Raw genomic sequence first — 25,203 nt, 5'->3', positions numbered from 1 at the left:
ACTTCCCTGATGCTAGAACCCAGGCTAACTACAAGGTACTATTCTATGAATATGGAAATTTCCCAGGAGTCATAGGTTGCATAGATGGAACCCATATTCCCATTAAGCGTCCCTCTACTCCAGATGCTGAGGAATACAGGAACCGAAAGAACTGGTTTTCCATAAATGTCCAAGGTGTATGCACTCCCCAGTTAGTTTTCAAACATTGTTGCACGGTGGAAAGGTGCAACTCATGATTCCCGAATTTTCCTCAACTCATCTCTGTATACTGAATTTGAAAGAAGAGATCATAATGGAATTTTGCTTGGTGACAGTGGGTATGCTCAGAAGGATTTCTTGTTTACGCCATACTTGCACCCAACAACAGCTGAACAACTGCGCTACAACCAGGCTCATATGCGCACAAGGGGTTTAGTCGAGCGCATGTTTGGTGTTTGGAAGAGTCGTTTTCAGTGCCTTAGGAAAACACTCAGATTCAAACCAAGTAGATGCTGCACTGTCATCATTGCAACAGCTGTTCTTCACAACTACCTAAAGAAGCAGGGATGCCCAGATCCCCCAATAGAAGAGGATGACAATCCAGATGTGCCACCATTTACAACAAACCACAGAGAAGGACTTGCATACAGGGATGCTTTTGCATTGTGCCACTTTAAATAGATCTGTTTACATTATTTAACTTTCAACCCTCTGTTCAGATCTGATACATGTAATAAAACCAAATATTTGATAAAAGTGTACAACTTTTTGGTCTGGTATGTTACTGAAACCACCACAACATCCATCTTTTCTTAATAAAACAATATTTATTTCACAGATTTATGTACCGATGTGACATTTGAGCCTGTTGCATTTCTCTCTCCTTCATCTTTATCTCCAGTTCTACTTGTAGTATCTTCATCTTCATTTCATGCTCCTCCTTAAGATACTTCAATTTATGTTCATGAAAATCATTAGCCAACTTTTCATGAACAGTGAGTCTTTTCTTCTGGTTACCAGTACTGGCAGACATTGCCACCCTTGCTTCTGAGGATGTGGAGGGTAAGCTGCTTTCCAATTCCTCAGTTCTGTTTTGACCTTCTCCTTGAAACATGAACAGTTCATATATGGTCAAATAAATACAGATTAAATGGGAAAATGTTTCACATCATATGACAGAAGCAAATACAAGTTTGAGAGGAGAGAAACAAAAGCCAAAATCAAATTCAAATACTTAATATAGGTGCATGTGATCCATCATCTGAACTGTCCAGATGGTCATCATCTGGTATGTTCTCCAAAGGTTGCTGATTCTCCAGTATTCCTGTCAGTAACTCATCCAACACATCACAGTCTTTATTTGCAGGTCCTCCTCCAGTCTTAAACCTCTCTCTTCGAGCTTCAGCAACAGTTTTTTTGAGGTTTATTTTGATATTTTTCCACAACACCTGTATTAAATAACTATTATAAATACAACAGTGATTTTAAAAAGCCATAATAAAACTAATGATTCTTACCTGAAGTTGTTGTATTGTTCTTGTAGATGTGTGTTCATTTGCATTAAATTCATTACAAATAGATGTCCAGGCATTCCTTTTCTTTGATTCAACAGCTGATGTGTGTAGTTTATCTTCGATAACAGGATGTCTCAAAACTATTTGCTTTAAAAGACTTTTCTCATGTTCAGAAAAGCTCTTTGATCGTACTCTCTTTTCAACTTCCATTGCCATTTGCTTCTCAGTTGCATACAATTTTAGCCTTTTCTTGGTTCATTCCATGTTTTATAGGCAACCTCAATCCAGCTAATCCTGATTTGCACAGGTGGCATTAAATTAATCGAGTGTATTTTAGTTGAGGACTCCATAGTTCAGGTGTTAGTAATCTGTACTTAATCTGTGTTTCAGAAAGCCATTTTTTAAAACATGATTAACTATTCTAGATTAAGGCCTACTCCTGTCTTAATTTAATCTTGGTCCGGGAAACCACCCCATTATATTATTATGCTCTACTGTCTGTCTACTGTTTACGATCATAGCCAAGTGGCTAACAAACGTAAACAGGAGTTTTCCCTACCCCTACTAATCATTATCCTACATTATCCTACTAATTAATGTTACATTGATTCAGGTCAATACATGTACATTTCCCTTTCTGCCTCCTGTCTCTGCCTCATGTCATGCATAATACCTGCCATTATCCAATCACACATCTGCTTACCTTCTCCTTCTCCTCATCTTCTTTTCTCTTTTTTCTAAACTCAACACCTGATGGCTTTGACCTTTTCTTGTCCATCTTCCATCGGTGTTAATTTTGCACTCCAGTATCAACACCCATCCCCCAACCCGAGAAACCACAACATAAACTAATAGATCTATGTCAGGCAATGTGAGGGAGAAGGGGAGGGATGTTTTATTTTTTTTCTCTTTGATTGGGGTGTGTTAGGCTATTTATATTGAATCGCGTGTGCTTTTGATTTTGATGTGGTTTGTGTGAAATTTGTGATTTGCACGTGTGAGTATTTCATTGATTTATTGGTTAAAGTATATGGGGACGTGTGCGAGAGATGGTGGGGGCGGAACGGAAAGACGGAGCGAGTCGAACTCTGGACAGACGATCGGTAGCGGGACCTGGTGTGATTTAAGTGCCCTTCTGCCCGTCATGCCTTCCCTGTACGCCCTTCTGCCCGTGACGCCTTCCCTGTACGTCCTTCTGCCTGTGACGCCTTCCCTGTATGCCCTGCAGCTGTACCACTGTTCTTCCTGGCATCTGAAGCAGCTCCACCACTTGCCTGTCATCACCTCTCTGCTCCCTGCTTTGTGTCTCAAATGTTAAGACTGGGAATATGTGAACTGGGACTTTGACCCTCCCTGCCAGCCCCTGGAGGATGGGCTCCCCCTCTGAGTCTGGTTAGGGTTAGGGCTTCCTCTGCTGCCCCCTGGAGGATGGGCTCCCCCTCTGAGTCTGGTTAGGGTTAGGGCTTCCTCTGCTGCCCCCTGGAGGATGGGCTCCCCCTCTGAGTCTGGTTCCTCCCAAGGTTTCTTCCTTCTAGGGAGTTTTTCCTTGCCACTGTCACCTCTGGCTTGCACACTGGGGGCTTTGGGTGGGGATGCTGTAAAGCGCTTTGAGACGATGTAATATTGTGAGAATATTCTATACAAATAAATTGAATTGAATATTGAATAAGGACTGTGAATGACCTGAAGATTTCTCAACCCATATTGTGCTGCAAAGTGTTCATTCCCAGTCAAAATGCCACATTTACTGATTCCACTTGAACACATTACACATTTGTGGTAGTCGGTACAAGCAACAATTAAACGATCAGATGACTTTGTGCACTTGAGGTGAAACCACTGCCTACACATGACACAAGATGTCCTCTGTACTGTGGATCACTCTTACTGTCACACCCCGCATATCAAAATTTAAAGCCTTCTGAGCTGCACAAACCTGTAAAACAGGGGCAAAGTTTGAAAGTGCAGCCGTCTGATAATTAAATGTGGGCAAACACAGAACAGAGTCCAACACTTTAGCTTGACGTATGTAGCCTGTGATGGGCCCTCAATAGCTTCCCCATTGAGCCAGGTAAAACTACAATTTTATTAATGAAAAAAATGGGCAGTGACTTTGTTGCTTTATTGTATATAATTGTACTGTATGTAAGTTTGTTTTTGCGAAGGTTTCTTATATATGTTGTAGTGTTGTAATCAGTTGATAAGTACAAAAAATTACAAAAGTATTTATTTGCAAAATACATTATAAAGGCTGTGATGGTGGTCTGCTAATAAAATAGAAATTCAATATAGTCTTTAAATTGACTGTTGAGAGGTGAACCTTGAAAGTGGCTGTTGGATGAATGTTAAAAATATAACTATGACAATTGTTGTAATATTCCTGTATATGTGTGTGTATGTGTGTGTGTGTGTGTGTATTTGTGTGTATGTGTGTGTGTATGTGTATTTGTGTGTATGTATACATAAATATGACTATTAGGAATGTCACTAATGAAATATTAATCTGAAGTGGCTGCAAGGAAAAAGTGAAAATCTTTATGACCAGATATGTAGGAGAGAAATTTGGTGATTATTGGTCGCTGTTTTGGTACATTAAACCACAATAAGCTTTTTCACATTAAGCATTTTAGAATGTCGATCCCTGTTATTGATTTAAGTGTCACTGCAGAACTGCGTTTTATATGTACAAGTTTAACGCAAAATATGCGTCATGACAGAATTAGGTGGCGGCGGGAGCTTGTCCCCTTTCTCTTATTGTTACTTGTTATTAAGTCGCATGGATAATATCCCCAAAAATCCTATGCCGGGCCACTGAGTCCGTGTCCATTTCTGCTTAGACCGCTTCTGCATTTGATACACAGCATTTACTGTTTGTAAATGAAAGTTAAATTATTTTAATTCTGGACACTCCATTTTGTCAAGAAACACGGATACGATTCTGTATTGCAAGGTAAGATTAAAATAATAAAATAATTATAATAAAATAACTTATATTTGAGAGTATATTACATATATTTGAGTGGATGCTATATACTTTTTGGAAACCCCAGACATACATACTGTATGTGTGTGTGTGTTTTTATATATATATATATATATATATATATATATATATATATATATATATATATATATATATATATATATATGTGTGTGTGTGTGTGTGTGTGTGTGTGTGTGTGTCACGATTTGCGGGGCAAGCGATCCGGGAAGCAGGCGAGTGGAGCCGGGAATACGTACAAGGAGTTTATTCCGGGGCAGACTGGCACAAACATCGAACATGACAATACAATGACGGATCTGGGGAAGACTGACTGAGACTCGGACTAAATACAAAAGACTAGGCAAACGGAACAGGCAACAGGTGAGAACAATCAGGGATGAACACGAGGTAACGAGGTGGGCGTGGCTGGGCGTGACATAACCTCCCCCCCAAAGGCGCGCACACCGGGTGCGCCCGAGAGGAGTCGACGGACGAGACGAGACCGGGGAACAGGACCTGGAAGACAAAAGCAAAACACATCAACGAGACACCGGAAACAGGACAGAGACACAGAACAAGGACAAGGACAGGAACCAAGACAGAACCTGACAAAGAACAGGAAAGGCAGAAAGGCAGACAGAGAAGGGAGACACAGAGGGAACACCGACAGGCGGAACAAAAGGGCCAGGAGTGAATGAAGGAACCAGAGGGGGACGAGGAGCAGAGACAGGAGGGACAAAGGGACGAGGAGGGAACAGAGGAGAGACAGAGGGCGGAGGAGCAGAGACAGGAGGCAGAAAGGGAAAGGGAGGAGGAACAAGGGGCCCCCGAAGGACCCCAGATGGGCAACGGGTAGTGGCCGGAGGGGCCGCAGGCCAGAGGGAACCACACAGGGGCCGAGGGAACGGGACGAGGGAGAGACGGAGGGGACACGGAGGGAGCAGGAGGGAACACCAGCGAAGGTGGGCAGGAGCGGGAAGCCGCGGCAGGCGACGGCACAGCCGTCGGGGCAAGGGCAAGGGAGTCATGAGGGAGGTCCCCGAGGGTGGAGGCTCGGGCAGAACAGGGGGCGTGGCCGCAGGCGGTGCAGCCGGAGCCACGGGCAGGACGGGAGAGCCGGGCTAGACGGGCTGGATGGGCAGAGCGGCGACCTCAGGCAGGGCCGCGGGCGTGTGGCAAGCAGGGGGCGCCATGGCGGGTGCCGCCGACATGTGGCCAGCAGGGGGCGCCTCGGCGGCCACCTCGGGCGTGCGGCCAGCAGGGGGCGCCTCGGTGGGCGCCGCCGTCACGTGGCCATCTGGGTGCGCCTCAGCAGGTACCTCGGGCGTAGCGGCAACGGCAGCTGCAGCAGGGGTTGCCACGGGTAGAGCGGCGGCAGCAGGGACCGCAGGCAGAACAGGCGGGTCTATATATGTATAGATATAAAAACACACCTATACTGTATATAGCGGCCGCACCCGGTACATGAAGTAGCTACTAGATATTATGCATGTATGTCACTATTTACCCTTCGTGTTCATAGAGACCCCAGCATCAGTCATCTGGTCTAGATCGGCACAAAAATGGAGGGAGCTGCTTCTGAAATGACCCCCCCTGTGGAGTGTAAAACAAAGAGAACTGAGAGGTAAGACAGAACCTGTGTGTTTGTACTGCTTTACACACGGTCATAAAAAATAAACGATCCAGCAGTCTTGAAGGAGAGAGTAATCTGTCTTAACTTAATTCACTTCCTCAAGACTTAACTGATTCAGGTCTGTGGGGTAGATGATTTATGTTTATTATTTATTAAAGTTGTGAAGTTTAATTTACTTCAAGAATTAACATTTAATTGTATTCCATGGACACCGTCCTCTGCTGCCACCTAGCGCTGATTCTTCAATTTTTCACATCTTTGGGGCGCAACGTGATTTTCTGAATATGCGCTAAATTTATTGTGGGGAACCACAATTAAGGCTAAATTTATGTAATATCAAGCAACAACAGGCAAGTCAAGTAACAAAGGCTGTAACAATGATACTAAACCTTTCATACTGGGATCTTCATTTTAGGTGAGATACTTTACTTCACATTAAAGCTAAATGTAAACAAGCATGTTTGCGTCAAGAGCTTCACAGCATATCAAAGCGCATGAAGACAGAGCAGAAGGTTAAACAGCTGAAGATTTAACGTGACCCTGTCCACAGTATGTGGGTTATATTTATATAATGAGGATCTTTCCTCTCACTGTCCACAGTGTCCTGATGGAGAGAGCAGGCTCACCTGTACCCAGCTGTGTTTCCATGAAGAGTGACAGGTCAATGGACCTACCAATGAGCTTCAGAGAGGGACCTTTTCCTACAGGTCAAAGGTAAATATACACTTAAACATTGTTTTAAACACCCAGACTATCAGTCAAAAGACATACAGGCAAACACAAGCTACAAGGAAAAAATCTTCAAATTTCAAATTTTTAAAACTTTTGCAAATTCCATCATTTTTGAAAATGTAAACAGAAGTTTTGTCTGTCTTCTGTATAAATCACGTCTGAGGTAAAAGGATGATGATTACTGTAAAGACTGACTTCTTGCAAGCTGGAATTAGAAGGTTGATTGAAAAGTGCATTTTAAATGTCAATCCTCAGCATGCAGCTGGAAAAAAGCTACTGCTCTGTATTGATTAAGCATGACTGGGCAATAGATTGTCTTCTTCTGGGACGGATGTTTCTGCTTTGATAATAAATAGATTATCATGGGCTCATTAGCTCTGTTCAGACTGAGGCTTCTGTATGAACATGTTTAATGGAACAGTGCCTGTTACTAATTAGCTAGTTGTTATGGGATCGGGGGATGGTGCAGGCGAGGAAAGGATGACGATCCACAGTGCGGCTCCAAGATGACAGGGGTTTGTTTATAACAAAACACAGAGCAGAAAATAAGGGAACCACGAGGGGTCAAAAGGCCATAACAACAAAACACAGGGGACACTAATAAAGAGCAGCAACCCAGGGAGCAGAACTAAATAATATATAATAAATAAAATAACTACACAGGAATCCAATACACACAGGATCAACAGCATGTGATACAATGACCAACTGAGGGAACTGACCACAGGCAGGCAGTAAAATACACAGATCATGGGGACTAACAAAAGGCAGGTGTGAGAACTCAACACAATCAACCAATCAGAGCAGACACTGCAAAGAGGACACAGGTGGAATTAACTAACAATTAACAAACAGAACTGAGGAGCTATAAACCTGGGACCAGGAAAAACACTTGTGAGAGAAATATTGACTAGAGGGATATTTTCTAATCAGCATTTCATATGTACTTTATACAGCCTGTAACTTATGGGTCTGGCCACCTGCAAGCAGCCCCCACTCACTGTAGCCTTTTGTGATTTTCCTGCTCTGTCTGATAAACACGCTCTAAACCTGCATTTCTGTTATCTAGCCTGCATTTCTGCTCAATCTAATGAGCACAAAGTTCAAGCACATATTGCTGCACTAAGGTTAACTCCTAATTCTCTTAAGCTTACATTCTTGGCTGTCAGCTGCCTAACACTCAGGTACTTTTGCATTAGTTGCACAAAGATACAATTTCAAAGCTGATTACAAAATATCCCACTAGTCAGTTTTTCTCTCACACTGGACAAGATCCTACAGAGCTGCCAGAGGTCACACCAGAGCCTGGGCCTGCTGGGTACCTGAGGTGCAGCCCAGCAAGAGACAGGAAGCCCCTGAGTATTACAGGCAGTCTAGTGTTAACCCTGGAAACAAGGGACAGAATAAATCCCTTTGGGGTTAAGCCAGCTGCTTTTGGAGCCAAAAGAGAAACAGGAGTGCTGTTGGGGGGCGAAATAATGCAAAATTTGTATATTGGTGTATTGTTATACATTTTATTGTAATCAAAATAATTATACACTCACCTAAAGGATTATTAGGAACACCATACTAAATACGGTGTTTGACCCCCTTTCGCATTCAGAACTGCCTTAATTCTACGTGGCATTGATTCAACAGGGTACTGAAAGCATTCTTTAGAATTGTTGGCCCATATTGATAGGATAGCATCTTGCAGTTGATGGAGATTTGTGGGATGCACATCCAGGGCACAAAGCTCCCGTTCCACCACATCCCAAAGATGCTCTATTGGGTTGAGATCTGGTGACTGTGGGGGCCATTTTAGTACAGTGAACTCATTGTCATGTTCAAGAAATCAATTTGAAATGATTCGAGCTTTGTGACATGGTGCATTATCCTGCTGGAAGTAGCCATCAGAGGATGGGTACATGGTGGTCATAAAGGGATGGACATGGTCAGAAACAATACTCAGGTAGGCCGTGGCATTTAAACGATGCCCAATTGGCACTAAGGGGCCTAAAGTGTGCCAAGAAAACATCCCCCACACCATTACACCACCACCACCAGCCTGCACAGTGGTAACAAGGCATGATGGATCCATGTTCTCATTCTGTTTACGCCAAATTCTGACTCTACCATTTGAATGTCTCAACAGAAATCGAGACTCATCAAACCAGACAACATTTTTCCAGTCTTCAACTGTCCAATTTTGGTGAGCTCGTGCAAATTGTAGCCTCTTTTTCCTATTTGTAGTGGAGATGAGTGGTACCCGGTGGGGTCTTCTGCTGTTGTAGCCCATCCGCCTCAAGGTTGTGCGTGTTATGGCTTCACAAATGCTTTGCTGCATACCTCGGTTGTAACGAGTGGTTATTTCAGTCAAAGTTGCTCTTCTATCAGCTTGAATCAGTCGGCCCATTCTCCTCTGACCTCTAGCATCAACAAGGCTTTTTCGCCCACAGGACTGCCGCATACTGGATGTTTTTCCCTTTGCACACCATTCTTTGTAAACCCTAGAAATGGTTGTGCGTGAAAATCCCAGTAACTGAGCAGATTGTGAAATACTCAGACCGGCCCGTCTGGCACCAACAACCATGCCACGCTCAAAATTGCTTAAATCACCTTTCTTTCCCATTCTGACATTCAGTTTGGAGTTCAGGAGATTGTTTTGACCAGGACCACACCCCTAAATGCATTGAAGCAACTGCCATGTGATTGGTTGATTAGATAATTGCATTAATGAGAAATTGAACAGGTGTTCCTAATAATCCTTTAGGTGAGTGTATAAATGGTTTGATGTGAACATTTGATCTATGTGTTTTTTTTTAGCTAAAAAAAAAGTCGACATCAGTGTTGTCCCCCCAAAAAAAATTCCACCCCTGGACAGTTATGGTAATTAATTTGAAATATGTTTGAAATCATGTCCCAGTTTACAAGAAGTAACCAGTGAATGTCATTGACTGGGAGCTACATGTCAAACCGTCTCTCCTGGTTGCTACCTGCTGTCTCTCTGTGCTGCCACTAGATGTCACTGTTTCTCTTATACTGATGTCAAGAAGCCACCCTAATGAAATAAGCTCAGAATGTGGATGGCAGTTACATCTATTTAAATAAAAATATAATGGTTGGATACTTGTGTTTTATTCACAGGGACCAAGTGAACAGATGTAATTCACATCCACAAAAAGGAGACTTATCATCCATGTTCAAGGTGTGCATTTATTACTGAAGTATATCTTCTTCAACTTTATCTAAATTGACATATATCTTATACAGATATACAATAAGTAGTTTATCCTGTCAACGAGATAATACTTACAAATAAAGCTGCGTTCCATTTACCTCGGAGGTCGGAAGTCTGAGCTGGGAATGACTTCAAACCCAAGTTAACCTCGTTCCAGTACAGCAAGTCGGAAAGACATTTAGCAAAACCAGGGACCTGTTGCTAAAAAGCAGGATTTCTTGCTTAGCCAGATAACTTCTTGTATTTAATGTGCCCCAGTATAAATGGCCTTCATCTTCATTCACTTACATTTAGCCCAGAGTACTTTAAATCTGACAAGTTATCCAGCTATCCAGGCCCCAGTTCTAACCAGGTTAATTCTTAGCCATTGTTAGCAATACCAGTTGATAACTAGACATTACGTGATGTTTTGCACATAAAAACACCATAGCAACACGTCTAAAGAAAGCGGTGTGTGCAACCAATTTAATGAGCAACAAATAATACATAACTGCTAATAAACACTATAAAACTACAGCTTTAACTTCTGTTGATAAAGGGTGCAGCCATTTTGATTTCTGAGGTCGGGTTGTGTAGATTCCATCGACTTCATGACTTGTAATTCAGACTTCAGGGGGCGTTCCAGTTGAAATTTTCCACTAGGAACTCAATTTCCAAGTTACAAGTTGAAATGGAATGCAGCATAATATACAAAAGAAGTTATAAAAAGATACGGTGTCGAGTCATAATAATTAAACTGTAACTGTTCATTTCAGTTACTAGAGAAAAAAGCTCAAACGTTTCTCAAGGATGAGCTGATGAAATTCAAAAGGTACCTGGATCAGAATGACCCAGAATGCTGTGAGCCTCAGCTGGAGGAGGACAATGACCTGGACAGTGATGGTCAGATGCAGAAGACCTGTGGTAGAGAGGGAGCTCTGAAGATCACACTGTACATCCTGAGGACCATGGAGCAAAATGATCTCGCTGACATGCTGGAGAAGAGTAAGAGCTGTACCTCATTCAGTGTGTGTTTTATTTGCCACAGAAAAAGTGTTTATGAAAAAATGTTTATTACATTTCAGTTTATCATTTATTTAATTTGATTTAATTTGGCTTAAATGACTAAAAAATGTTTTTTGAAAAGCTCTCATTTCATTTCAGGGCATCTTCTGTCGCAGTATCAGCGCACAATCAAATGTAACCTGAAGCAGAAATTTGAGTGTGTATTTGAAGGGAAAGCTAAGGAAGGTCAGCCAACACTTCTCAAAGAGATTTACACAGAACTCTACATAACTGAAGGGGGAGCTGGAGGAGTCAATGATGAACATGAAGTGAGACAGATTGAAACAGCATCCAAGAAAAGGGTAACAGAAGATACTACAGTGAAGTGCAATGATATATTTAAACCCTTACATGGGCGTGTGACACCTATCAGAACTGTACTCACTAAAGGGGTCACAGGTATCGGGAAAACAATCTCTGTGCAGAAAGTTATTCTTGACTGGGCAGAAGGAAAAGCAAACCAGGACATTCACTTCATATTTGCTCTTCCTTTCCGGGACCTGAATTTGATTAAGGATGAATACAGTCTGATTGATCTGCTTCACCACTTTGTCCCAGAACTGAAATCGCTTGAATCCACTGAGCTGTGTAGGTGCAAAGTTTTGTTGATCTTTGACGGTCTGGATGAATGTCGCCTTCCTCTAGATTTTCAGAACAATGAGAGCTGGTTTGATGTAACAAAGAAAACGTCACTGGATGTGCTGTTGACTAACCTCATCAAGGGGAATCTGCTTCCATCCGCTCTCCTCTGGATAACCTCCCGACCAGCAGCAGCTAATCAGATACCTCCTGAGTGTGTCCACCAGGTGACAGAGATACGAGGGTTCAGTGATTCCCAGAAGGAGGAATATTACAGGAAGAGATTTAGTGATCAGGGTCTGGCCAGCAGGATTATCACACATGTGAAATCATCAAGGAGCCTCTTCATCATGTGCCACATACCTGTGTTCTGCTGGATTTCAGCCACTGTCCTTGAAAGGCTATTTAGTGAGACTGACAAGGGAGAAATTCCAAGGACTCTGACTGAAATGTACACACACTTCCTGATATTTCAGGCGAGTTTAAAAAATGACAAGTATAAGAAAAACTATGAAACCAAGCTTAAGGAATACAGCAAGGAATTCCTTTTGAAACTTGGTAAACTGGCTTTTGACAACCTTGAGAAAGGCAATCTCATATTTTATGAGCAAGATCTGATAGAGAATAACATTGATGTCACTGAAGCTTCAGTTTACTCTGGAGTGTGCACAGAAGTCTTTAAGGAGGAATATGGATTGTATCAGAAGAAGGTGTACTGCTTTGTGCATCTGAGCATCCAGGAGTATCTCGCTGCTTTATATGTGTTTCTGTCAAACTCATCAGCTGACCTGCTGAAGACTGCAGTGGATCAGGCATTAAAGAGCAAGAATGGACACTTGGACCTCTACCTCCGCTTCCTCCTTGGCCTCTCAACAGACTCCAGGAAACCTCTGTTACAAAGACTACTGGGAGAGACAAGACCCAGCTCACATAACATTAAGGAAACAGCCCAGTACATCAAGGAGAAAATTCAGGATAATTTATCTGCAGAAAGGACCATCAACCTGTTCCACTGTCTGAATGAACTGGGTGACAATTCTCTAATAGAGGAAGTACAAAGATACCTGAGTTCAGGAAGCCTTTCAGCAGCAGACCTCTCACCTGCACAGTGGTCAGCTCTGGCCTTTGTGCTACTGATGTCAGATAAGGAGCTGGATGTGTTTGATCTGAAGAAATACATCAGATCAGATGAAGGTCTTCAGAGGCTGCTGCCTGTGATCAAGAAATCTAGGACAGCTCTGTAAGTTAGTATGTAATGATCTTACATACGTCTGTTGCTAAAGAAGTACAGATGTTATTTATGATACTGCTTTTATATCTTATCAGAACAATTAGGGTGTATTTATATGGACACCCAGAAATTCTTTTTCATTCTGGATACTGCAGGATTTGTATATTTTTTAACATTCTTAGTGTGGCGTGTGGTTCAGTGGGTTTGGACTCTGTGCCTGTGGTCAGAAGGTCACTGGTTTAAATACCTGGCTGGCAGAGTGATGCTGGTTTTGGACCCCGGAGCAATGCCCTTACCCCCCAGCTTCAGGGGGCTGGATGCTGGCCAACCCTGTGCTCTGACCTGTATGTGTGTGTCAGAGAGAGTAAGATCAGAGAGGCAACAGCAGTATTTTACCAGGGGGATGAATAAAGTTTCACTATTTCATCCCGATCTGACAGGATTGGTAATTGTGTGATTAGTGTTTTGGAAATTTTACAGGTTCTCAGATACAGAAAACAGAAAATACGGATTTCAGTCATGATGTCAGCAATTCAAAAGTCATATAAAAATACATAATTAAAATAACTTAAGCTCTTCTTGACATTCAAACCCCCATAAACATGTACACTTACACACATCAGAGGCAGGAACTGAACCCAAAACCCTAGAACCCCTGGGTCGCCTGTACTGCTGATCACTGAGCCCCAGCGCTGCTCAGAGCTTTATAAAAATACTTATGCAGATATTACAGAGTCTCAGGGTAACTCACCCTGTAAGGTCATTAAAAAGCAGGTTCGTCTCGGCTGGGGAGTGTCAAGTAAAAACTATTTGTGTTTCTAACTAGGACAAGGAAACAACAAAATAACTGATATTTCAGCTATATGCTGCATGTCTTATTGTACTTAAAAATGTTTATTTTGATTTTTTATTTGATATACCTGTGTGTGTCGTGTATGTATTTATATCTTAACACGTTTCCTTTTCCAGGCTGGACAGCTGTAGACTCACAGAGACATGCTGTGAAGTGTTGGCTTCAGCTCTCAGATCAAACTCCTCTCAGCTGAAAGAGCTGAACCTGAGTGACAATGACCTGCAGGATTCAGGGGTGAAGCTGCTCTCTGCTGGACTGGGGGATTCACACTGTACACTGGAGATACTGAGGTCAGTATTACTGGGTATTCCACACTGTAATGTGTAATTACTGAAATCTTTATTGAAGTCGTCACATTTAGTTAAAAGTAATACTCATACTGTAGTGATGAGGTGTTTTTATTTATTGGAGAGATATTATCTGTCTCTCTGCAGGCTGTCAGGCTGTAGAGTCACAGAAGAAGGCTGTTCTTCCCTGGCTTCAGCTCTGAGGTCAAACCCCTCGCACCTGAGAGAGCTGGACCTGAGCTACAATCACCCAGGAGACTCAGGAGTGAAGCTGCTCTCTGCTCTACTGGAGGATCCCAGCTGTAAACTGGAGAAACTGAAGTGAGTATAGAATGTGTGTCTGCTCCTGCTATAGACTCATGTATGTGGAGAAAGTACAACAATTAAATAAATGGATACAGCAGTACTATGTCATTCTGCTTCTGCTATAGTGTGGACCACAGTGGAGAGTGCAGGACCAGACCAGGGATCCAGAAATGTAAGTTTGTTTGCATGTTTTTATTCTTAATACCATTAATACTACTTTATGAAAGCATTCACATAATCATTGTGATGTGTGTTTTTTTTTTCTTCTTTTCTTTTTTGGGTTTAAAAATGACTATTTTCTTAAATAACAATGGGATTCTGGGAACTTCTGTAGTAGTACTGTTTTGAGATTTGTTACTGTTGTCCTAAGACAGCACCTGTAATCTCCCCAAACTGGCTGTGACACTGAACGTCTACTCAGTCTGCGCTAGTGATGGGAATTTCGGCTCTTTTTAGTGAGTCAGATCATTTGGCTCAGCTCACCAAGAAGAGCCGGCTCTTCTGGCTCCCAAACGGCTCTTCATTTTATTACTTCTGCCTCAGCCAGATTCAGCGCTGTTATGACCCATGATTGATATGTGTACTAAACCTTATAATTTTCTGAATACCATCATGTTTGGTATAAAAAGATAAAATGTAAAAACCTCAAACACTACTACACGTGTTTTGAACATTATATAGCGGAAAATCTGTTTTTGTCTTTGATACCATTAACAGTCAAATAACATAAATAACGAATAACAATAAATTATAAAGAAATTACAACGTGCAAAACACCAGCATCCAACAGTTTTAGTATCTATCCATGTAAATAACCCTCAGTTATTTGAATTAATTAAAAGGAATAATATTCTGATACAATTTAAGTTTGCATTTCTTGATATTAGTTGTGTTGATTAATATTCAGATCATTTAAGTTATTTAACCAATAGAGACCTTTATTTTGAAAAGCGGCTTGGCGGAAATGCAAGGAGATCGCGAAACCGGAAAGGGAGAACAAGGTCAGGAACGTTTATGCACATATGTGGCATATATCTGTAATGTATACTCTCTATGACGGTTTGTGTTTGTAATTTTATGTTGTGACAGATGTTAGCATTAATTAGTATTTTGTTGAAGTAAGACTGATTGTTTCATTTATATGGATGTAAATTCATTGCAAATCCCAATTTATTTATGTGTCTCTTGTTCTAGCTCTTACGTTGTTGTGCAGTCAATACAGACAATAAAACCCAAGGAAGACAGTACAACATCAGTGCATGAGTTAAATCCTTTTTATCTTCAACCGGGCCGTTACAGTAAGAGCTTCCCACTGATCCCACTTGCTGATGCAAATGATGACGGACCAAGGATCAAATTTGTGCAATCCTGTGGAGGAAGGTGAAATATCAAAGGTAGCCCAAAACAAAACCACAGTTAATGAGATAGAAGGTCAATCTGAAGTTGTAAACACGGATGAAGTACGTCGCTCCGTCCGTGAACGAATTCCAACAGAAAAGATGCTTGCATATCAAAGAGAAGAGGCAGAAAGGGCAGAGAGAAAGCTTATGCATGCATATGAAAGATGGAAGGCTGAGGCTCGTAAAGCAAGAGGGCAGCTGAAAACAGACATTCCTGAGGGTCAGCTAATATCGCTTGTAGACACGTTGGAATACGAAAGAGACAATGTGATGAATGCATACGTAAAGGTTCGCAGTTATGTTACTCCACCCACAGATACAAGAAGAAGAATTGACGCTTGCGATGCTGTCACAAAGGATATTGTAAGGATTGCTTATCAGAGGATCCCAGGTGTCGATGGAAACTTTGACAGTGGGGGAGAAAGAAAACGCCTTCGTGAACTGCTTGATCGAGATTATGCTCGTTCTGTTTATGGTTCTACAGTTTCACGTATTAGCTCCAAGTCAAGCACGCCTACAAGTCAACTTTCACTGAACTCCCTCCTGATGGCTAAACGAATAGAGGCAGCAGCAGAGCTTGCAGCAAGGGAAGCAGAGTACGCAACAACAGTGGAAGAAAGGGAACAAAGGAAAAAAATACAACTTCTAGAAGAGAAGCAAAGGAAGGAACTTGATGCTCAAAGGGGCGAGTTTGAAAGATTACAAGCAATGAAGGAGGTCAGAGCAGCGAGAGCGAGACTAGAAGTGTATGACAAAGAAGAAATCATCCACTCTGCTGACCAGAACGACGAGCTGCAACGACCCGTAAGCGTTATCACACACAAACCTGTGTATTCACCCCCAGTTAAGCCAACATTCAATGAAGGGAGATCATTGCCAACTCCCAATGCTGATGTGTCTTACCTTGCGCAGGCTCTCCAAGACAGTGTTACATTAAACAGACTTCCTATGCCAGAGCCTACCATTTTCAAGGGTGAACCCATTCACTTCATAGAGTGGAAGGCTTCATTCCAATCACTTATCGACAAGCGACACATCTCCTCAGCAGATAAGTTATACTACTTGAAGAAGTATGTCGCTGGGTCTGCTCTGAAAACCCTTGAAGGCATGTTTTACAGAAATGATGAGGAAGCTTATAATGATGCGTGGCAAAGACTTCAAGATCGTTATGGACAGCCGTTCATCATACAAAGAGCATTCCGAGAGAAACTCGCGAGCTGGCCTAGAATCCAGCCGAAGGACTCCGAAGGACTCAGAAATTTCTCAGATTTTCTGAATTCATGTAGAGATGCTATGCCTCATGTGAAGGGACTGGAGATACTCAATGACTGTGAGGAGAATAGGAAACTTGCGAGCAAACTTCCTGATTGGGCAGCTGCCCGCTGGAATCGTCAAGCCACACAAAGGCTGAGTGAAACCCAGGAATTTCCGACTTTCCAAGATTTTGCCCATTTCATGTCTATTGAGGCTGAGGTAGCCTGCAACCCAATCACTTCCTTTCATGCCCTTCACGTTTCTGAAGCTAATAAGGAGAAACACAATTTCAAGGTTAGTAAGAACAAGGCCAATGTCTTCCATACGAAGATAGTCACACCGCATGAGAATCCAAGGCTCACTGGTAAGGTTACTAAACCATGTCCGTTCTGTCAAGACAGTGAACATCAAATTCATGATTGTTCTAAATTCTCTGCAAGATCTCTCGAAGAACGAAGACAGTTCATAAGGGATACAAAACTGTGCTACGGATGTTTGAAGCTCGGTCACTGTGCCAAAGACTGTCGCTCCAGACATAGCTGTAACACCTGCAAGGGAAGACATCCTACCTGCTTACACGATGACAGCTTCAGTAGAAAGGTGAAGTCCTCCTCTATCCAAGGCCCAGAGAATCCACATGAAAGGGTTGTCACAATGTCTCTAGGTGTAGAATCTGGGTGCACGACTGCTAACACCTCTATGATCGTGCCAGTGTGGTTGTCCTCGCAGAATGACCCAGACTTTGAAAGACTTGTCTATGCTCTGTTAGACACACAAAGCGACACTGTATTCATTGAACATGCAGTAAGCCAAAGTCTAAAGGTTGACTCAAGTCCAGTGACACTTAGGCTCACTACTATGGTTGAGAAGGATTCATTAATAACAAGTGAAAGAGTTGCCGGACTTAAAGTTAGAGGCTTCGATTCTACCGTGGTTCTGGAGCTTCCTCCCGCATACACTAAGGATTGTATTCCTGTAGATCGTGCCCACATCCCTACCAGAGAGACTGCCAGACGTTGGAAGCATCTTGCTCCTCTGATAGACAGAATTCCCCCACTTCAAGATTGTGAGGTTGGGCTCTTAATAGGATATAATTGTTCCAGAGCTTTAGCCCCCAGAGAAGTGATTCTTGGGAAGGACAACGAGCCACATGCTGTCCGCACAGACCTCGGATGGAGCATTGTGGGCCCTTCCTTGACACATCATGAGTCACAAGGCGACGTTACCATGTGTCACAGAGTATCTATTAAGGAGATACCCGCTGTAACACCAACTGAAGTGATCAAGGTGCTCGAGTCAGATTTCAAGGACACTGATCAAAACAGAATAATGGTGTCTCAAGAGGACATTATGTTCTTGAAAAGGCTGGGAGGAAACATCAGAATGAACCAAGACAACCACCTTGAAATGCCTCTCCCATTCAGGAAAAGACCCTATCTTCCAGATAATGGGCCTCTTGCTGTCAGGAGACTTCAGCACCTAAAACGGAGATTAATGAAGGACCAGGAGTACAAAGAGCATTATGTTAAGTTTATGGAAGATGTAATAGAGAAGGGTGATGCAGAAAAGGTCATTGATGAGGGAAGAGAAGGTGAAAAATGGTATGTCCCTCATCATGGAGTGTATCACTCAAAGAAGCCAGGGAAATTACGTGTGGTTTTTGACTGCTCGGCCAGATACAAGGGAACCAGCTTGAACGATCATCTTCTTACAGGCCCTGACCTAATGAACAGCCTGACTGGTATTCTTCTGCGGTTCAGACAGCACCAGGTAGCCCTCACGTGTGATATTGAGCAGATGTTTCACCAGTTCCATGTTGACGAAGCGGATCGTGATTACCTACGATTTCTCTGGTGGAGAAATGGGGATTTCGACTCACAGCCTCAAGCATTCCGCATGAGAGTACATCTGTTTGGAGCATCATCGTCACCCGGATGTGCTAACTATGGACTGAAGCATCTTGCAAGAGGAAGTGAACATCTGTACCCCCTAGGTTCCCAATTCGTTATAAGAGATTTTTACATGGATGATGGAGTATCCAGTGTTGAAACTGCAGAGATGGCCATTAAGTTAGCTCGAGAAGCTCGCCAGCTTTGTGCACTAGGAGGCTTAAGGCTGCATAAATTTGTATCCAATAACAAGGCAGTTTTGGAGACAATACCGCCCTCTGAGTGTGCTGTAAATGTTACAGCTGTTGATCTTTCCCTCACTGACCAACCTTTGGAAAGAGCATTGGGCATTTACTGGCATCTGGAACATGATAATTTCAAATTCCGTGTCACTGTTAAGGAGCAACCCGCAACCCGGAGAGGTATACTGTCAACTGTGGCCTCGTTGTTCGACCCCTTGGGGTTTCTTGCACCACTCTTGCTCAAGGGAAAGACTGTTCTCCAAGAAATGTGCCGAAATGGAATGGGCTGGGATGATCCTTTACCTGAGGGTTTGCAGCCAGGGTGGGAGCACTGGAAGGCCGATCTTGCTAATTTGGAGAAGATTGAGGTGCCTCGTTGTATTGTGCCAGCTGGGTTTGGGAGAATAACCAAGAGAGAGATTCATAACTTCTCCGATGCCAGCATGAGAGGATATGGCCAGTGCTCATATCTTAGGCTCGAAAACGAACGAGGTGACATCCATTGCTCTTTGCTCATGGCAAAATCGAGAGTAGCCCCTCTTAAGGTCACGACAATCCCTCGGTTAGAGTTAACTGCTGCGGTCGTTTCAGTTGCAGTGAACGATTTGTTAAAGGAAGAAATGAACCTTGCAGATGCAGAGGCATATTTCTGGACGGACTCTCAAGTGGTGTTAGGCTACATAAACAATGAAGCTCGCCGCTTCCACACGTTTGTTGCAAATCGAGTTCAGAGGATTCATCGCACTACGACTCCCCAACAGTGGCGATACATTCCCTCGGATGAAAATCCAGCCGACTATGCATCACGAGGTCTGTGTGTTGATGATCTTGTCACTTCCAGCTGGTTCAGAGGACCAAAGGTCTTGTGGGAAGGACAAATTCCTCCCCCTGTGGACGTTGACACGCAACTTCCAATCGGTGATCCAGAGGTCAAGAGGGCTCAGTCTCTGAACACACAAGCAGTACAGTATCCCTGCTTATCCAACTGCCTCACAAGGTCATCCTCATGGTCCAAAGTCATCCAAGCCGTTGCACGTCTACTTCGTCGTGTCAGGAAGGACAAGTCTAGTGACCACAGTACAGTCGCAGAGCGTGAAGATGCTGAGTGCCTCATTATCAAGGACTTACAAAGTCAGACATATGCAGAAGAGATAGCTTTACTCCGCAAGAGCAAACAGCTCCCACGCAGTAACAAGCTATACAATCTCGATGCCTTTGTTGACCATGACGGATTGCTCAAGGTGGGAGGAAGGCTCTGCAATGCTTCCGTTCCTAACTCTGTTAAGCATCCAGTGATAATTCCAAAGGGACACCATCTTACGAGACTTCTGATCACTGATTGTCATGAAAAAACAGCACATCAAGGAAAGGGCTTGACTATAAACGAGATCAGATCGAGAGGATTTTGGATAACAGGAGTAAACAGGACGGTAGCCTCCTTCGTACGACAGTGCGTGAGATGTCGTAAGTTTCGCAGACCCACGGAGGAACAAAAAATGGCAAACCTGCCCTCAGAGCGTATAGATCCATCCCCTCCATTTACGTTCTGTGGAATGGATGTTTTTGGTCCATTCACCACCAAACAAAGACGAAAATCATACAAGAGGTATGGACTTCTCTTTACCTGTTTCTGTTGCAGAGCGATCCATATTGAGATGCTGGATGACATGTCCTCGGACGCATTTATCAATGGCCTGCGCTGTTTCATCGCTATTAGAGGAGCAGTTAAGCAAATAAGGTGTGACCAAGGCACTAATTTCATTGGAGCCAAGAATGAGCTCATCAAGGCGATGGAAGAGATTGACACCAACCGTCTAGTAACGTTCTTAGCAGCAAAACAATGTGACTTCGTCTTCAACGCACCCCATGCAAGTCACACCGGCGGAGTCTGGGAGAGACAGATTAGAACTGTGAGAAGTGTTCTTTGTTCTACTCTGTCCCAGTCGTCTGGAAGATTGGACGATTCTTCTTTACGAACCTTCTTCTATGAGGCCATGGCCATTGTAAATAGCCGTCCGCTCACTATAGATAATTTAAGTGATCCCCGTAGTCCCGAGCCTATAACTCCTAATCATCTGCTCACCCTGAAAACGACCCAAGCCCTACCACCTCCTGGCAAGCTTGTCAGAGAAGACATATATGCTCGCAAGAGATGGCGCCATGTCCAGTATTTAGCGGAACAATTTTGGGGACGTTGGCGCAAGGAGTACGTGTCTAATATTGCAACAAGGCAATGCTGGCTTACACCAAGAAGGAACATGCGAGTCGGAGATATAGTCTTGGAGAAGGCAGATGATCTCCCTAGGAATGAGTGGCGCTTGGCAGAAGTTATCGAGACTGGCGTTGACGAGGATGGTTTGGTGAGAAGAGTGAAGATACGGTTTGGAGACAGAAATTTAGGGAAGAATGGCAAACGTCTGAACAAACCATCAGTAGTTGAGCGCCCAGTACAGAAGCTGGTCCTGCTGCTGGAGGCTGCCTGAAATTCCTTACATATCCTTTGATTTAAGCAGTTCATAACAGAATATAGTTTCACCTTTACATCTAGCCGCAAACATTGGCAATTTACTTTATGAATCATTCGTGATTAAAATTTGAGATTTATAGTCACTCATGATTGATGGGAGTGTAAATAACCCTCAGTTATTTGAATTAATTAAAAGGAATAATATTCTGATACAATTTAAGTTTGCATTTCTTGATATTAGTTGTGTTGATTAATATTCAGATCATTTAAGTTATTTAACCAATAGAGACCTTTATTTTGAAAAGCGGCTTGGCGGAAATGCAAGGAGATCGCGAAACCGGAAAGGGAGAACAAGGTCAGGAACGTTTATGCACATATGTGGCATATATCTGTAATGTATACTCTCTATGACGGTTTGTGTTTGTAATTTTATGTTGTGACAGATGTTAGCATTAATTAGTATTTTGTTGAAGTAAGACTGATTGTTTCATTTATATGGATGTAAATTCATTGCAAATCCCAATTTATTTATGTGTCTCTTGTTCTAGCTCTTACGTTGTTGTGCAGTCAATACAGACAATAAAACCCAAGGAAGACAGTACAACATCAGTGCATGAGTTAAATCCTTTTTATCTTCAACCGGGCCGTTACAATCCACTTTAACAACTATCTATCAGCTTTCTAACAGTGTAACATTTTAACATTTCCTTTGGGGCAGAAAGGCTAAGTGCCTCAGCTTAGACGGGCTGATCCGGCTTCTGGCAGTAGCAGGCACGCTAGCCTGTCTTTTTCCTTCCATCTGAACTGTTGGATGCGCAGTTCCTAAGTGTCTGTGAAGGTTGTTTGTGGATCCTGATCGAAATGACAGCTTCATCTTGCAAACTGTGCATTGTGCCTTTGAGTTATCATAGCTATTAAAATGCATCCAAATGCCGCTTCGATTCCAACTATCACTCATCTTGCCTATTATTCGCGCACCACACTCCGTCTTTCTCTCCTCCTTTCCCTCCCTCGTGCTCTGTACCTGTACACCGTCAGGACCCCGCCCCCCCCTTTTCCGACTCATCACGTGATTGGTCATGCGGCTCACACGCCATTAACACAAACTTCAGGCACAGTCAGAGCGGCGTGGAGCGCTGAGCCGCGCAGACGTTTTGCTTTATAAAAATGTCTCTCGGTCAGGATCCGGATCTTTTGAACTATGACGTTATCGCGTGTGCGCTCGCGAGCTGACCCTATCTATGCGCTCGCGTCTGCACAGCACTTGCTCACTTGACAGGATGGAATTTTGACACTTTGGAGGCGGGAACAGTGGCTAATATCTCCGCTCCTTTGATTGGTTTTTAAAAATATTGACTACGATTGGCTATTTGCTTTGACGGAGATGCTGAGCTTCGTGATGGGATTAATCGCTCTTCCTCTTGCCTACAGACTTCTGCCAGCTGACGCTGGACCCCAACACAGCAAACAGACGCCTGTATCTCTTAGAGGGGAACAGGAAGGTGACGTGGGGGGCAGAACAGCCATATCCTGATCATCCAGAAAGATTTGACAGCTGGTACCAAATTCTGTGCAGAGAGAGTCTGACTGGTCGCTGTTACTGGGAGGCTAAGTGGAGTGGAGATGGAGCCTGGATAGGAGTGATTTATAAAGGAATCGGGAGGAAAGGAGGGAGTACTGACTGTGTGCTCGGATGCAATGACAAGTCATGGAGTCTGAGCTGCTCTCCTGACAGTTACTCTGTCTGGCACAATAATAAACCAACTGTCATACCCATAAAGCCCTCAGGCTCCCACAGAGTAGGAGTGTATCTGGACTGGGCGGCTGGTACTCTGTCCTTCTACAGAGTCTCCTCTGATGGACTGACCCTCCTGTACAGCTTCACCTCCTCATTCACTGAACCCCTCTGCCCAGGGTTTTATGTTTATACAAACTCCCCCGTGTCCCTGTGCATGCTGGGATAGCTCACTGTGTGCTGGAGGAATCATTTATACCTTATCAGAGTGTCACATGTCGCTGCTTCTCCATGAGAAAAAGGTAAAATCTCTGCTTTTTAACCAGTATAACCCTTTTTACTCTGTCTGAAGTGTGACGTATGTCAGACAAAATAAGTGACTGGGTTCAGCAAACTGAACAAACATGTAAAATGACTGTTTTTCTGTCTGATTAAAATGTAATGAAATGTAATCATGTTGAGTGGGGGGGCTTTTCCCCTCCCCTCGTATACGTACATTTTATATATTTCTGTCTGTATATTATATTTGCTGCCTGTACACTGACAATAAAGGCTTCATATTGTATCCTATTAATGTCCTGGTTCAGCTCTGGTCAAAGTGTGAGGTAACTGCGTAACATAAATCATATACTACAATTAAATAAATACACTTTACTCTAATTGAACATTACTAACAGCATTAGATTAAATCAGCATATATAATAACCATGTAAAAGGAGACGGGAGAACAGCGAAAGCAAAAACAAAGTTAAAAACAAAAGTCATAAATCACATCAGTAACATATATTAGATTAAATTATCAAAATACAACAAGCAACAATAAAAAATTCCTAACTAATCCTGTGAACTGCTACACCTGACAATCGACAAGCTAATTAGCAAACCGCGTCTCTCTCTCACCACGTTAAAACTTGGGAAAAGACTCATTAAAAGCCGAAGTAAGTCCTTACTATGTAAGTAAATAATTACACAAGTAATTAAAAACAAAGCGTAACACATTTTAATTTGTCATTAAATATACGGTTTAACTTCAGACGGCTGAACCTTACGTCCTGCCGTCCTGAGGTAACTACGGGTTTCCCGTCTGTCGCAGCACGCGAGACGCTGCGGTTCCTAAATTAATAATTTAGGAATAAGATTATCAGATACAATGTATCCCACAAAACACTCACAGTGGCATTGCAGCAATACAGATATACCCCTGAACGCAATGGAAAGGTGGATTCTTACTCTGACGTCCCTCTTCTTCCTCTGGTGATGAGCTATTGGCCTCTTGCAAAATGATATCAGTTACATCACTGCTACAATAAGCATCTAAATAATAATTTGTTTTGTTTCCAAACTTTTCACTGACCCTGCAAAGATATTTCTTGTCATCCTCAAAGAAATAATAAGTAAACATTTAAATGGCTTTCAATAATTTATTTCAAAGTATTTGATAATATAGGCTTGATTAATTTTGATATTAATATTGAATTGTGAATATGTTTATTCAGGTCTTTAAGTTTAGGAAGGGGCTATGTCTAGCCTGAGAGTGGGGGCAGATTTCACTTTGGGGGGGTAAATATCAGAAGAGTTGAGTGTGGTCAGACAATTTTTAGGCCACTTTATTTCACTTTGTTTTTGGAATGTGAATCTCGTTTGGTGGAAGTGTGTTCAAAATGGCCACAGTCTTGTTTGGATAAGAGTCCAATCCGCATGGAGCACTTTGAGCAGAGTGAGGACGCCGCCATTTAGGAGATATCAAAGAACAAACTCCCCTGGCTCAGAAAAAGGAGGGAAAACAGGGGAAGCTGATGATTCTCCCTGAGCGACGACCCCCAGCTCCTCAGGCAGCGGCAGGCTGGGGGGCCCC

At 42.9% G+C, this 25,203-nt stretch overlaps 1 protein-coding gene and 1 pseudogene across 5 annotated transcripts in view; one reads left to right on the top strand and one right to left on the bottom strand.

The window, feature by feature from the left end:
* Window positions 1-25,203, bottom strand: part of LOC140586333 (E3 ubiquitin/ISG15 ligase TRIM25-like) — a 189,788-nt pseudogene that overhangs the window by 133,158 nt on the left and 31,427 nt on the right.
* Window positions 10,887-25,203, top strand: part of LOC111842465 (NLR family CARD domain-containing protein 3-like) — a 32,516-nt gene continuing 18,199 nt past the window's right edge. The window contains exons 1-6 of one of the 5 annotated variants that reach the window (XM_072708137.1): window positions 10,887-11,045; window positions 11,205-12,924; window positions 13,885-14,058; window positions 14,203-14,376; window positions 14,487-14,533; window positions 23,045-23,799. In XM_072708137.1, coding sequence (XP_072564238.1) covers window positions 10,949-11,045; window positions 11,205-12,924; window positions 13,885-14,058; window positions 14,203-14,376; window positions 14,487-14,533; window positions 23,045-23,577 — 2,745 coding nt within the window. In that variant the 5' untranslated portion in view covers window positions 10,887-10,948 and the 3' untranslated portion in view covers window positions 23,578-23,799. Of the gene's footprint in view, window positions 11,069-11,204; window positions 12,925-13,884; window positions 14,059-14,202; window positions 14,377-14,486; window positions 14,534-23,044; window positions 23,800-25,203 lie in introns of those variants that run through there. The other 4 variants (XM_072708138.1, XM_072708134.1, XM_072708135.1 and 1 more) reach the window with 4 other exon arrangements.

This window comes from Paramormyrops kingsleyae, unplaced genomic scaffold, assembly GCF_048594095.1.
Source record: "Paramormyrops kingsleyae isolate MSU_618 unplaced genomic scaffold, PKINGS_0.4 ups39, whole genome shotgun sequence".
Lineage (NCBI taxonomy): Eukaryota > Metazoa > Chordata > Actinopteri > Osteoglossiformes > Mormyridae > Paramormyrops > Paramormyrops kingsleyae.
This window is presented reverse-complemented; position numbering and strand designations above follow the sequence as displayed.